The sequence below is a fragment of the Lissotriton helveticus genome, chromosome 11, assembly GCF_964261635.1.
Source record: "Lissotriton helveticus chromosome 11, aLisHel1.1, whole genome shotgun sequence".
Classification (NCBI taxonomy): domain Eukaryota; kingdom Metazoa; phylum Chordata; class Amphibia; order Caudata; family Salamandridae; genus Lissotriton; species Lissotriton helveticus.
The window spans coordinates 808,039,186-808,054,950 of NC_136072.1; the positions used below are offsets into that span (position 1 = coordinate 808,039,186).

The 15,765-nt window shown below is 45.2% G+C and overlaps 1 protein-coding gene across 1 annotated transcript in view; it reads right to left on the reverse strand.

Annotated features, from left to right (window-relative positions):
- The window catches only part of LOC144792001 (uncharacterized), a 71,605-nt gene that overhangs the window by 40,379 nt on the left and 15,461 nt on the right, over positions 1-15,765 (reverse strand). Inside the window, exons 3-4 of the mRNA XM_078666867.1 lie at positions 5,706-5,888; positions 4,277-4,445 (exon numbers count right to left, since the gene is read on the reverse strand). Of these exons, the coding sequence (XP_078522993.1) occupies positions 4,277-4,445; positions 5,706-5,888 (352 nt within the window). The remainder of the gene's footprint in view (positions 1-4,276; positions 4,446-5,705; positions 5,889-15,765) is intronic.

A 15,765-nucleotide genomic window follows, 5' to 3' on the forward strand; every position in this document is an offset into this window, starting at 1 on the left:
ACCAGCCCTATTTAACATCTATATTAACGATATATGGAAGATGCTCATCGACCTCACCCAGGATGTACTTAAGCTGGGGAATGAGCAATTTCCAATCCTTATGTTCGCAGATGATGCAGTCATTCTAGCATGCACTGAAGTGTCCAAGCACTGTCTATTTGAAGGCTTTGAACTTTTTTGCAAATCTAGGAAATTGATAATAAATGTATAAGAAATAAAGTTCATGATAATGAGATCAAAGGCCAAATTAAAATCAAGCATCAGGATTTATGGTAACCAAATAGAGCAGGTCAGAAACTTTGATTATCGGGGCATACAGATTGATTAGTAGCATTCGGTCAGTCAAGTAATCAAGTTTAAAATGGTCCTCTCTCAACAATGCAAGGCTGTACGGAGAATTGTGAGCAAGTGCAATAACCCCCTCCCCCTCCTCCTCCCTCCTTCATTCTTCTAAGTGTGCCCATGACCAAAGCACTCCTCTCCCCTTGTTGGGGGGAGCGGGGGGGGGAATCCAGCACCTATGCCCTGGAGTTTCAGCGACCCCGCTGAGAGAGTCCACAGTGACAAGGGAATCACACAAAATGGAACACTGGGAATGATCTCTTTACTGCGGGGAGCCGTATCCAACCCAGCCGGACATCAGACATAGTTACTTCCTCGTCTCCTCGCTGTGTCTCTTACCCCCTGCCCCTTCCCGCCTTGATTCTTTGCTTGCCTCTCCCATTCCTTTCCTCTCTCCCCTGAATCTCTCTCCCCTACTTGCTCTGGTTTTCCTTGCGCCAATTGTCCGCTTAATCTCCCTCCCCGTCGCCTTTTTACATTACCCCCTTACCCTCTACACGCCTTGAACCAACAGATGTAACTTGTAATTGACATACCTTCTGTAACAATGTGTAACGTGTAACCTATGTAACTTTACACATGTAAGGCGCTCTGATACCGCCGGGTCTAGCCAGCGCTATATAAAACTCAAGTAAATAAATAAATAAAGCTGTGATGTGAAGTGCAACTTAAGGGCTCTTTGTGTATATTGAGGAAAAGTGGGTGTTGATGTAATGATTAGTGAATTAAAAAAGGTTAGGCAAGTCTCAAATCAAATTTTAATCCAGGAGTATGTCTGACTTATTAAAAACGTGATGCCATCAGTGGGAGCAATGATCCCTGGTGACTTATAAGGTCAAAATGTTTGATGCGTCAATTGGTCAAGATATGATCTAGGGCAGTACTTTAGGACCGTAAAATTTAATAACTGATCTACACAGTGTCTGGGACCAAGGATGCAACAAGCAGTGTCCAAACACTAAGTACCCTTTAAGTGTACCTTCCGAATGTAAAATCACTGACCTGAGGGAGGAAGATATGAAAAGAAATCATAAATTAGTGACATACAGAGGAGTCTTGTATAGTACTTTAGAGGCATGTAATTAGTAACAAGTACTGATAGAAACCAAGTTAGGCAAACACGTGACACACACATCAAATCAAACAGGTGGTGGTTTCATACACTGTGGTCAAAAGAGGAAAACACTCACCCAATTAGGGTGATGTCATCAGCTCATCAAGAGAAACACTGAGATAAACGCCAAAAAATTTAGCATGCTGTTGGGATGTAAAATTTAGATTTAAATATTGTAAGTGAGCCCAGGGGGAGGAATAATAACCTCCGTTCACATGGTGGACAGCAAAAGATCCGGTACTCAAGTTATCCATTGGAGAACTTCACCAATGACCTACTCCTTCTCATGTTCCTCGGCAGTGAGGACTTGGAGGTGGTCGTTTGGTACATAAACCCTCCATCCGGCCCTAATTGGTGAAAGGTGGTCCGTATGAAGTGGTTAATTGCTGATCAAAGGTCAGCAGTGATGGCCTGGAGATCGTGGGCACCCTCTTGTAATGGGTTAGGAGCATATATAACACATGGATTGTTGCTAGCAATTGATGTAACAGGGTTGAAAATCTTTGGAGCGCTCCCATTGAATGTGGGCGTTTAAGCGCCTATGTGGGAATCCCATTGTGGAAAGGCAGGCAGCACGGCATGATTAATTGCTGATCAAAGGTCAGCAGTGATGAGCTGGGGATCGTGGGCACCATCTTGTAGTGGGTTAGGAGCACATGGAGTGTTGCTAGCAATTAATGTGCCAGGGTTTAAAATCATTGGAGAGCTCCCATTGAATGTGTGAGTGTATGCGCCTATGTGGGAATTCCATTGTGGAAAGGCAAGTGGCAAGACAGCCTGAGTCAGGATTAATCACTAGGATCGGTGGGCGGTACCCCGGCAGCCCCGCCCCAGTGGCATGCCATCCTGACTGGAGGGGAGGCGCTTGTCTGTATTCTGACGCGCCCCCGTCACTGCAACCAACAGGGGTCTGCGGTGGCAGTGTGAGGGGCGGGTCCAAACCAGTGTTGCCCAAGTATCAGAGTGAAAATTCTATCTGAAGTATACCAGCTGCATTGTGTGTCAGCCACAATGTGGTGTGCGCTCTCCTTTACTTACCCTGTAGTAAATAGGAGAGTCAATGTAAAAAATTCAATTTTCCAGGAGAGCAGTCACTCACTAATATTCCTTGGAGAGCGTGCAACCTATGAAAGGAAATGGTGTACTGAAAGAGGCTAGTGAAACCTAAGAAATAATGTCTCACAAGTTAAGGGTCAAATGATCCTAAGGTGGTCCTACGAGTTTGTGTGAATTATGTTAACAGCAAATCCAATGCAGTAGAGAATTGACAGGGACAAACAGAGCTAACTCTCACTGAAGGAGTGTAGTCAAATATTAACCATGTGGTGTCTTTACAAAGTCTAATAACCTACTGGGTTCTCACCAGTAGCCTGAGGTAGAACGCTTGTGTCATGGTTACTTCCATGGCAGAGGTGGGGTGTTGCTAGTAAGGAGAACACACATAAGGCTACCAGTTGATTTCTCCCCATGGTATGTCTTCATTCAATACCTGAATATGGGTGGACAGACAGAAAATTCAATGTTGTTCCCTACCCTACCAGACTGGTTAAGAACCGAGTTGCCTCCGACCAACACCGTTTCGTTGGAGGAACCGCCTGACCACAGATCGCCGATTACTCACACCAGATTACGACCGCACAAAGGGCCTCATTACGCTGCAGTTTGAACCACACTGACAGTTTCCGCCCGCTGCACAAACTCCCATTTAGAAATGGGAGTTTCCGACCATGCATCGTAATTCAATGTGCGGAACCGCCGACCCATGGTCTGGCGCTTCCTCCACCGAAACGGCCTCCGATTGCCATCGTGATGAGGCCATAGTGCGGTTAGAAACTTCCATTTCTCAATGGGAGCTTGTGCGGTGGGTGGAAACAGCAGGTGGAGGGACTGACCATCACTTTCCGATGGGCTCAAGGAGCCCTTTGGACCATTGAATGGACCATAATCCCTACAATAGTGGCAGTGCCTGCTCAGGCACCACCATAGGGATTACTGGATTACTATGTCCCTTCCCCTGTTCCTTTCTATGGCAGCCTGACCGCCATAGAAAGGCGGATGGGTAAGGAATTTAGGGGCCCCTAGATTGGCCTCTAAACCTCCTGGGACTCCGATATGAGCCCTGGAGGGCGCCAGTAGTGCTCAGGAAACATCTGTGCATCACGTGGGAGGCGCCGGATGGTTTCTGCCACACAGCGCATGGATATTTCAACTGTGTATTTTTTCTATTGTGGCTTGTGCTGTGGCTTGCAGCACAAGCCGCAATAGGAAAGATACACTTTGTGGCCGCCTTGAAGGCGGTTGCATCATAATTAGGGAAGTGGGACCTCCGACTCCTTGTCGAGCGGTCCCGTTTCAGAAAAGATGACGGTCGGATGCACGTCCGACCAGCATCGTAATGAGGCCCTTAGTTCACATGTTTAAGCGATGCCCCTTATATAGACTCCTTATTGTTTTATCCCACTTAAAGCCTTACATAATCCACATGGGCAAAGGTTGAGGGGTTTGTGAATGTCATCAGAACCCAGAGGTTTTTCAGTGTTTAAGACAAGTGAGTAGATACTTGTGCACCCTAAACCTACTACTGTCATTATTCTTAAGTGGTTGGTAACATACCTGGAAATTGAGCCAATGAACACAGGCACCTGTTGCTTCAGAGAAATCGGCTTCTGTCTCTACCCATCTAGTCAATTAAACTCATCTTTTGTTCATTGTCTGCCTGTTCTCCCCGACTTTCTTTCACCTTTCTTTCTTTTGTGTAACCCACCTGTGACTCCTGGAGGAGAATCACTTCCAATGCCCCCCCCCCCGAATGATCCTCACCTGCTTTTCTGCACAGCTTCACCATGGCACAGAATGTTGCTGAATCCTCTTCATCCTCGAAAGCCTGTGTGATCGCATCCCTGTATTTCCTCACCACCATTTTGCAGGGAATCCTGAGAAGAAATAGTACACTTTTGCACACTTTGTCCAGGGCGCTACCGATCTCTTCCTGCAGCAGGTGAAAGAAAGTCGGGGGAACAGGCAGACAATGAACAAGAGATGAGTTTAATCACATGCATGTGTTTATTTGTAAAACATTAATTGTATTTCTTTCACTCTGAAAGGGAGGGGGCCAATATTAAGTGAAGGGAGGCAAAACCTGCGTTGGATGGCTCAAGTGACTGGCGTTGGGATGCACAGCCACCTCTAGAACTGGACTGCTCCTGGGGTTGATATAGGTCAACAGAGCTTGCTTTCTTAGACTGTATGAACACAAGGTCTTGGGGTACAGAAGCATGTCCTATATCCGTTAGGGCTTTATGTAGTGGCGGCCGCCACATACAAAAAGTGGTTGAGTGGGTGGAGGGACCTCGAGGGGAGCGCAGGAGGGAGAGCGTGGGGGAGGGGGAAGTTTGATAATAATTTTCATTAAAAGACTTATCTTAAACTGATGGACACCTCCTGCGTCATGCCTCGTGTTCTTCTTCCTGGGACAGCATCACAGACTCCCTGTGCAATCCCCATGCAGCTCTCATGCTATGAGAGCTGCGCTTTAATTGTATTGAGCAGGCTCATTTGACACTCTGCTCAGATTAGGGAGTCTGTGCTGTTTTTCAAACCCGGCTGCACAATACAGCTGGGTTGGAGAAACCTAAGTGGACATATGTGTTTGGCTGGCTTGAGACAGCTGGCCAAACACACATGCACACTTAGAAGTGCCCAACCAGTCTACATCCCACTCCCATGGCCCTGGCCCTGCCCCTTCCTACACACGCTGGCTGAGCCAACGGCTGAAAAATAAAACGATGATGGATATTGTTTTATTTTTCAGTTGCTGGCTCTGAGCCAGTGGGTTTACGCTCCTCCGCAATTGGGGAGGAGCCACCCCTGGCTGTATAGCTGACAGGGTCAGAACATGAATATTGAGCCAGTCACCTCGAGAGCTGGACATACACATGGAACCAGTATTGTTTTAACAATTTATGGGGCCCTGGGCAAGATATATTTTGGGGCTCTCTGTTCGAAATGTTACTGCTAATCGAAGCCCTCATGATTTCAAACAAACTTTCAGAAAGGGGTTCACACAAAAAACTTTGAAATGTGTCTTTACAAACTCCACAAAAATCCATGAACCATGGCCACAGGAAGACAGGACCAGTCATCCTCAGACCTGCATGACTCACAGATGGGATACATTCAGCCGCTCCTATGGCGGGGTCTTTGAGGGGGCTTGGGTACTTCACGCACAGTCTCACGCTGGAATACTCACCTCGCTGTGGTCATCAGAGACTTTTTTTTTCAAATAATTGAATACGTATTTGCAGGCCCTGCACCTCAGTCCCAAGCCACTACGCAGCTGGTTTGTTCCATCCTTACTCCTCCATTCCTTGTTCTCCCCGAAGGGTTCCTTTAGACTTCCAGCAGACTCTCCAGCACCTGAGCCAATCAGCGTCTGGGGCAAAAAAAATATATGAATAAAAGTACAGAAGAGTTCATTCTACAGTCCCAGGACTGTGGGCAGGACCGGACTGGCCGTTTGGGGGCACCGGGCAATCCCCCGGTGGGCCGCATGGGTGGGGGGCGGTTTTGGGCCCCTGGGGCCCGTTTTTGTTACAGCTGCAAAAACGGCACTGTAACAAAATTGTCCGGAAACCAGCCCTGGCAAAGAGCGCAGTCGCACCCCTAAACCCCGGGGAGGGGTGTGTGGGGGGGCGAGCACTTTGCCAGGGCTGGTTTTGGTTCCCAGTCCGGCCCTGACTGGGGGTGGTGTGCTGCTTTTACTGCCCACTAGGCTGACCAGTCTACAGGAAAACTGGGAGATTACTCCGCAGGATGCTGCTACTGAAAGCCCTTTATGCCTGGGGTGAAGTCAGTCACATGACAAAAGCTGTGCAATCAGGAGATTTCAGGTATATGTTGTTCTGGGGGCTTAAAAATTCTGGGCCCGATTAACAAAACTAACTTAAGACAAAATCCTAACTTAGGGGCCTATTAGGATGGCGGACGGACCTGCATCCGTCTGCCACCCCAGAGGAGGGGGGACCGTCTGCAGGGGCAGCGGCGGTCCCTCCGCGCTAATTAGGATGTGACCGCCACCCTGGCGGTCACATCCTGTATATTGAACATTGCGGCGGGTGCTGCTTGAAGCAGCACACATTGCAATGTTAAAAAAGGCATTTTTACCTATGCATGCACGAAGCTGCAGGTACCGCGTGGTGCCTGCCACTTCGTGCACGCAAAGGCAGGGGGGTACCATAGGTACCCCCCATGTGCACCCCCCACCCCCCTTTCACCCCTGGGGGCCCGCAAAGGCCCCCCAAAATAAACACCGTATGCCTTTCCACGGCGGAAATGCCGCCGTGGAAAGGCATAGGAGCACAGCCATCCTAATATGGCTGGCGGTGTCTGATAGACACCGCCAGCCATGTTAGAGCTTTTCCGGCGCGGTCGGAAGGCGACCGCGGCGGAAAAGCGGCGGACTGAAAAAAGATGCCCCAGCCATCCTAATCTGGCGGGGGGTCTTTTCTCAGTCCGCAGCGGATAATCCGCATCCTCCGGGCCGGCGGTGGCTTACGCCGGCCCGGAGGATGCGGATTATCCGCTATAATAATGGGCCCCATAAGTCTGAAGTCTGTCTTAAGTTTGTCTTAAGTCTGTCTTAAGTCTGTCTTAAGTTTTTCTTAAGTTTGTCTTAAGTCAAACTTAAGTCAAAATCCTAACTTTACTACTACTAAATGCCTTCTGTGAATTCCAAAAGTAGTAAGTTTAGGATTTTGTCTTAAGTTAGTTCTGTGAATCGGGCCCTTGGTTTTTGGGAGAGAGTGAGTTCTGTCAGATCGGTGTCAATCTCAATCCAGGACTGGGAACAAATCAGCTGTATGTCATGCCAGTGTTTTTAATAGGCTGGTAGCAGGGGGCCGAGTCAGTGGCATCCTGGGACTGTTTTCTGGAGACTGAATGGGCAGCAATAGTCAGTCACAAGTCAGATTGGTAATTCTGAAAAGCTGACAAAGCTGTAAAAAAGCCAATTGAAGATGATGCTAGGCAGAACTTCTACATGGCTAGTAGAGTTGGAGAAAAGAGGGAAATATTGTGATGGAAGACACTTCAAAATAGTGTTTTCACTAGCCCAAAATGCATTTGGAGATGTTTTCTTCCAGAGAGTATGTGGCTAGCAGCTTCGCAGCAGGGCTGACTTGTCTGAGTAAGGTTGGTCTCTTTTATAAATGGCTCAAGTAAAATAAAAGGGAATAGAAATGCTGCCATGAGGTTGGTTGTCGCTATAAGCAGTGTTACTTTACAGGACTACCTCAAATGATGAAACTCTGAAATGAAAAATACCACTCCAACGACTCCTGGCTAGTTACTTTCCATTTGGAGTAATGTCTAAGCCTGGAAAACCATGTCCACAAAATACAAATGTGCAGGAGCATGCCCCTTTTTGCGTGGTCACCCCCATGTTTTAAGGGCTGATGATCCTGGTTTTTTAACGCGCACAATCTTTGCTCTGTGTACTAAGGCACTGCTGCTCTCTTTTTCAAGTGTATGTGCTCTGACACCTAAAACATGGCAAAATTGGCAAAATTAGAAGGTAAAAACTTTGACCGGGTCGACCCGATTGGCTCCATCACAATCAGCCTGAAATTGCACCTCGGTCTGAGTCAACCAGGAACAGTAATTTCTGAAGGACACTTTACTGTTTTTTGGTGTTTTTTGTCTTAACATATTTTAAAATCCATATCCCCAGACCCCAAAGCAGTATTTTAGTGGCTTTGGTTTAATTTTCTTATTATTGTTTTTTATAATCCTTAGGAAGTGTTTGTGAGCTTTGTATTGTAGTGTTTAGACTTTTTGACTCTATTAGTGTTGCAAAATGCTTGCACAATTTTCAAAATTAAGCATGTTTGTTCTGTGCCCTAGCTACAATGGTTGGGGACAGTTTTAAATTATTGAATACTATGTGTTTGACCTGACAGGATTTTGGGGCTTATTACTTAGGATCAACTCACATTCTCCTCAAATAATAACCAATTTTCTTATGAAATGATTTCCATGGACACACCATTTTCATGAAAAATAACTAAGTAAAGAGAAAAAATGAAACAGGACACGTGGTGAAATACCAGGTTAGGTATATCAAAAAAATATGACAAAACATATTATAATTAATAGAATTAGGCAAAAATAAATAAAAGACAGGTCTCCTATGTAAGTGTACCATTGCTGCAGTGGGTTTTCTGTGTCAACTACTTTGGAGCCCAAACAGGTGTGATTCAGTGAAAAGGTAAATAAATTAAAACAATTAAACAAATGAAGGAGGTGGAAAATGAAGGTGAAAGGTGCAACACCAAACTAGTAGGAATCCCCCACAATACAACAAGAAGAAAGCAGCTAAGAAACCATGGGTAAAGGAAATATTGAAGTTGGACAGGGAACAGTAAAAAGGGTTTTGTTTAGCTCCACTTTAATTTGGAATCTATAGCATACTGCAATCCTGAATAGAATGTTAATAATATCTAGGGCTCCTGGTTTTATGGTATTTATATTTTTGACATTTCCATCTGCATTTATGCATATTTATTTTTGGATAATTTTAGCTGTATTTATCCATATTTATTTTAAGTTGTGTGAACAATTATACTGAGATTAGTATATTTCCACATTTATTTACCCAATAAATGTCCACTATTGCTTAAATGCCTGTCAGGTTTCAATGCTATGAACACCGGAGAAGATAAATCAATGCACTTACATGAAAATATGCTAATTTCGGTAGCAACGTTGTGAATATCTACTGCTGGTTAAGCCTCTTTTCTAAAGTTCCTTTCTTTTTTAACACCCTTACCTATCAATCCACACAGATATTGGCCTGGCAGTCAAGGCAGACAGTATTAGGAATAACTCAAAATGCAACCCAAGTTCTGTATTTATCCATATTCAAAAATAAATACAGACATGAATGTAAATGTTTTTCTGTCTGTATTTATCTGTAAAAGGCAGTAAAATGGAAAACAGGGAGCCAGAATTTTTACATATAGAATTATAGATGGGAAACAGTGAATAACCCAGGGTCCTGAGTGATAACAAATAGAAAACAAGAGCAAAGGTAATTGGGTGTTTTGCGTGATAACTCTAATCTCTTTTTAGTTTGACACATTTGTAATTTGAAAATATATTTTTCATTCTAGTCAAAATTAAGTATACTTTAATGATCAATTGTTATAAACATTTACTGAAATGAGTTGTAACCAATATAGCAATATTAATGAACTTTATCAAAGCAGCTCGTGGGGGAGGGCAGACAGGAAGTAACATTCCGTACCTTCACCAACAAGAAGCCTGCCACAAGCTTTAAGGGCTCATTTCAGGCTCCTCTGAAATTTGATATATTTGTCCACCCTAAGACCAACTGGCAGTAGACAGGCCATGTCGCAAATTCCAAAGTTGCACTTAAATGTGGGAGAAACCGTTCCACTTGCTAGGAGAACGAGAGACAGAAAATTCAAAATCAGCTATCCCCATATTCCAGGATATTGAGTAACAATAACAACTTGTTAGACGTTTCCGGGTGGACAAGAAGGGCAGAGCTAGAATGAAGAAGGCAAAAGTGTACTTGCACTATACATTAAGTCTGTTGGGTCATTCTGTAGACACTACAAAAGAGATCATCGGGGTAAATTGCCTAATCATCGTCATCATGAAAGCTTTATTTCAGTAAAAAAATACCATAAAAGCACAGGTTAAAACATGGACAGATGTATAGATGTTACAGTTTATACATGATAAATAATTATTGCAAATCACATCCAAATTAGAACAATAAAATTTAATTCTATTAAAAACATGTCAGTATTTTTAAATGTTAAAAAAAGAGACGGAGCAAGTTTATCAATTAGCCCATATACCATGCATTAACCCTGGTCAATTAAAACAGTACGAATACGCCACATAGCTGCCAGAAACGTTGAAACAGCAAAAACAATTGGTCCAGCGGTGTCAGTTTTCAATATTCTGAGTGCATGCGCACATTGCCGGAAACCAAGGTTTTTGCACAATGGTATAAGCCTCCTCGATTTTAAATAGGCAGGGCAAAAAAAGAAAACATGTGTCTCCGATTCACTTTCACATTCGCAATGAGGGTAGTTTTTCAGCGCAGACATGGTACATTTGCATGTGAAGGTTCGTAGGGGTAGAACGCCATATCTCCATTGCACATACAGTTTTCTGGCTAACACAGGGTAAATTATATCTAGAAAACATTCAAAACGATATATATCTTTCATCAAAAGAAAAGTAGCCGTTCTGGAGCCGATATTGGCATTACACAGGACCACGTTCAAGTTCTCAGCGCGATATGTTATGTTGTTATGTTATGTTATGTCCACTTGTAGCGCGCACGGATACTCATGAGTGTCCCGGCGCGAAGCCAGAAGGGAACAAGAGGAAGATAACAAACAGGGAGGAGAGTTTTGTGTTTCGGTCATATATTTTCTTAAAAATGGCAAAGTACAGGAAAGATCACAAGAAGAGATTAAGAAGCAAATAAATGAGTTTTCAGTTTCTTTTTAAAAGCAGCAAGGTTCTGAGTACACCGCAAGGAGAGGGGAAGGGTATTCCAGGCTGTACTAGCCTTCACGGCGAGGGAACTACCCCCATCCTTTTAAGCCTGAACCGAGGCACTCGGACAAGGCATTGGGTCGCGGATCGAAGAGCACGAGCAGGGATATAGAAGGAAAACCGTTTTTGAAGATAGAGAGGACCAAGGCCATGAAGGGCACGATGGGCCAAAACTAAGAATTTGATCTTGACCCTTTCAATGAACGGAAGCCAGTGCAGAGAGCGAAGTTGAGTGGTCACACTATTCCTTCCCGAGAGGCCCAGTAGCAATCTAGCGGCCGTATTCTGGACAATCTGGAGTTTTTTAAGCAGATATCCAGGGGACCCAGCAAGGAGAGCATTGGCGTAGTCCAGTCGTGAAAGGATCAGGGCGCAAGTGACGTTTTCTCTGGCCGCTTGGGGGAGAAGCGGAAAAAAGATCCGCAAGGTCTTGAGGAGACCGAAGCAACAGCCGGCAAGTTTCTTAATATGGGCAGAAAAGGAGAGGCTCTCATCGAACCAAACTCCCAGGTTTTTTGCCGGCTGTCCCGACATGGGGGGAGTGGGGAGTCAGGGGGCCAGAGCTGCTCGCGGAAGTCAGCAGGACATCTGCCGAAGAGTAAGATCTCAGATTTTTGTTCATTACATTTCAGCTGCGCGTCAGCCAGCCATTTGAAGATGGAAACTAGGCACTGTTGGGCTGCTATAATTGAGCTTGAAGTCTTATCCCAGGTGAACAACAGCTGCGTATCGTCGGCATAGGCCATCACCTTGGCCCCGAGCTCCTCTGCCAGATATAAAAGCGGGGTAACATAAATGTCAAAGAGGAGCGGGCTGAGGGAAGAGCCCTGTGGGACTCCAGTGGTGACCAACTGAGGGAAAGAAGAAAAAGGGGGGAGCCAAATCTGCTCAACCCACTCATCCAGAAAGGACCTAAGCCAACCCCAAGCCGCTCCACATACCCCAATCTCAGCCAATCGAGCCAGAAGGAGGGCATGAGGGACCGTGTCGAACGCGGCCGAGAGGTCAAGCAAAATAAGTGCTGCCCTCCCACCCGCGTCCAAACACTCCCGAATAGCCTCCACCACCTCCACTAGGACAGTCTCAGTATTATGAGAGGTGCGAAACCCTGATTGTGCAGGATATACCTTCGCCATCGAAATGGCCAAAATCGCTTTGCAACCCTGCTTAGGGTCAGACCATAGGACGTAAAGTCCCAACCTGGTTAATTCCTTCTTGATATACATAAGCCAGGGGATTTTGAGTATGCTTGGGGAAGTGAGTATTTCCCTGAGCTCCTGCCTATAGTTCATCAGCTCTGGCGTGGCCCAAAGCCAACGCTAGAACCTTAGTGGTTTTAGGGCTAACTCCTCCTCGATTGGCAAAATCCCCATATCGAGTCTTAGTGGGAAGACGGGGGTACTGGGCGGAAGGGCTAGCAAGTGCCTTATTAAGTTGTTCTCTACCCTAGTGAATTGGGTGTTGGGGATACTCTGTGGCCTGACTTATCGGTAGCAGCTCTTCGGCAGTAGCTGAATTTTCTTTTCCCTCGCATCGTGTGGGCTGTCATCTTCTGTAAACATCTCGACGTTGATGAGGATTGTTTAAAACATTACGCCAGTGGAGGTAACATTTGGTGTCTGAAACTGCAGGGCTGCGAGCGAGCGGAGGCGCAGGACTACCAGTCCCAGGAGCGCCCGCCCACCCTCATCGCAACCACCTGGGCAGCTCTCCCTGCAGGCTCCTCCCCTTCTCACACAGAATCTACATACACCTGGTCTAGTCCCGCAGCGCGGGAGCGCGCGGGAGAAGCCCGGGACAAGGGCGGGACCGTCTGTGGCCGTCCGGGTCCGTTAAGGGCCGGGTCGGGCCACCCCCCTTTTATTATGATTGCCTGATTATTGTTAAGCATACGTCTTTGGTTATTTAGTGCATTATTTGGATACTGGTGCTGCCATATTGTTGATTCTATTTTGTATTTCATTTTGGGCTGTAGCTCTTACTGTTTGTATTTGGTGAGACGCGAAAGAATATGTGGTGTCCAGTATCAAAATGCCACTACGCTCAGGTAGGGAAAGGCAGGTCCAGGTTTCTACCTCCAATGGCACCTTTACAGGTACTATTGATCAGTTTTTTAAACGCACTACCTGTATTTTGGAGAAAGAAATAGCTCTTGCTGAAAAACGCTTATCACTGGATTTGATCACGGGTAAGCGTTCTTCACTTGGAAAAATTAATGAGGCTGTCTCTCCCGTTTTCCTTACACAATTGTGTAATGTTTCTACTAACGTAAACATGGACTTAGTGGTAGCAACTGCACCCATTAGTCAAACCCTGGATTCAGAGGGGGTTGTTATAGATACTGTTCGTGACAATATAGCGGATAGTAGTTTCACTTACCATGACTTATCCCGTAATGATACTGGTCTCTCTGATTCCCCTAACCTTACCCAAAGCACGGAGCAAGCTAATCTATCCTCTACTCCTCAGTGCTCGCTTACGCAAAACCCTGGAAAAAGGAAAAGGGTAGATTCGACTGATATGGGGGGACAAAATAAAGGGCTGAGAGCGAATAACGCATCCCCCATACAGACATCTACTGTAGTTGTCCCTCTTGAGGAACATAATGCTACTATAACCATTGTAGAAAGTATACTCTTAGCCAAAATAGAATTACTGATCAAATCTTTACTCCTACCGCTATTTGAACGGACTAGATTATTAAACACCAAGATGGACTCTTTGGATATATTAGTGAAAGAGAACATAGCTGCAACAAAAAGAATCCATATACCCTCAGCTCCCAATAGTACAGACTTGACACTCTCCCAGAACAACCCAGTGAATACAAGGGATAGGGAAAACAGAGTTAAAACAGGACCATCTACTACAAAGGTTTCCCAGCAGAAACCCGTTCCTGTTATTAAAAAAAAACAGATGACCGGGAGTACATCCTTGCAAAAGGTTGCCACTGTTCCTAATCCACAGCCCCCACTTAAAATACCACCCAAACTTTCCAGCCATTCTGACCAAAGTTTACGGCCTAGGACCAAACCTGTACCCAGGAAACAATGTGTGAACCTCCCCCCCGAATCACTTCCATATACCATCATTTTAACTGGAGTGGCTCCATTAGGAGAAGGTAAGAGGGAAACACACAAAGATCTGTACAACAAGGTAACATTTTGGTTAAACAAAAACCGCCCACACCCTCCAATGTCCAAAACTGAGATTCTTAACGTTAGGAGGGTGGATTGGATAGGGTATAGTAAAAAAGATCTTGAGGGGGATTGTGTGGTAATCAGCTTTAGGGAGCCTTGGGTAGCTGACTATATCAGCAGGGAACCTAGATATGGAAGACTGGGGGATGTACAAACTTTGTCTCTACATTATTTCTATCCTACACTTAACCCCATTAGAGCCCAAACACCGCATCCCCAATTTCAAAGGCACCAACCTAGAGATAGATACTACCCTCAAACACCAATGTATCCTCTGTTTCAGCCTCATCTCTCTAATCGGTTTGCCCCCTTACTGGGATTAGATGGTGTGGATTGACCCAACTACGAGCCCCTGGTCCCAAGATTGCCTGGGGCTACAGAAAACTGTTCAAGAACCAATTTTGTAAATACAGGGCATACGTTAGAGTCCAAGTTTGGAAAAGTCCACGATGGAAGGAAAGGTACGGGGGCATTTTTAAGTCGCATTCCCATACCTGAGATTAGTGGGGGGAATGCTAGCTCTGTTGATGTACCGTTTAAGACATCTGTACCTACCCTTAAGATAATATCCTGGAATATTGCTGGGCTGAAGGGGAAACTGGTAGAAGCGGACTGGGGGTCCTTTGTGGAACATCATGACATAATTATATTGCAAGAAAGTTGGTCTGTGGATGCTATATATCACGTTGGTTATTTGAATTTTTTTAAACCAGCCTGCAAAGGTCCAAAAGGTCGTCCTTCTGGGGGTCTTGTTATTTGGATCAGACAATCTCTAGGCTTTAAGATTTCTGATCTACCCACACTGAGTAATGATATATTAGCATTAAAATTAAGTAGTGAAACTAGCCAAGATCTCTTCTTGATTAATATATATGTCAGGGGGCGACCAGGAGGGAAGTCATCTAAAACGGTTGATGATCTCGACCCCCTACTGAACACCATTGGTAGAGACAAATGTGTAATGGTGGCTGGGGACTTTAATTGTACATTCGAACCGGTCCCCAATCTGGATAACGGATGCTATGGTGAAGCTGATCAGATTTGGAATATTCCCAACTTGACCATTCCACCTGTTAAAAAAGTAACCGAGGTCGTTATGCAGTGGCTTGGTCTTTGCCTAGAATGGGATCTACGAGCGGCGAATGGGAGGACAAAATCTGACCTGATGGGAAATGTCACTTTTGACAACTCCCATAATTCGAGCCGTATAGATTACTTCTTAATTAAGATGGAGTTCTGGAGTTTACTAGAGGATATGGAAATAGTCGTAAGGACAGAAAGTGATCATAATCCCTTAGTAATAAACGTATCAATAAATGGCGACCTACAGAGAATCAGTGCAATTAATTTAATTACAGCGGAGGCTGTTCTTACGAATGATTGCAGAAGGGTACGTTGGGCTAGGTTACTGGAAGATCCTGCTATCATCGATAATGTTTCGAAAGAGGTATCAACAGCGACCAAGCTGATGGTGCCTATATTAGAAGATGCGGGTTCACTGGAACAAATTGG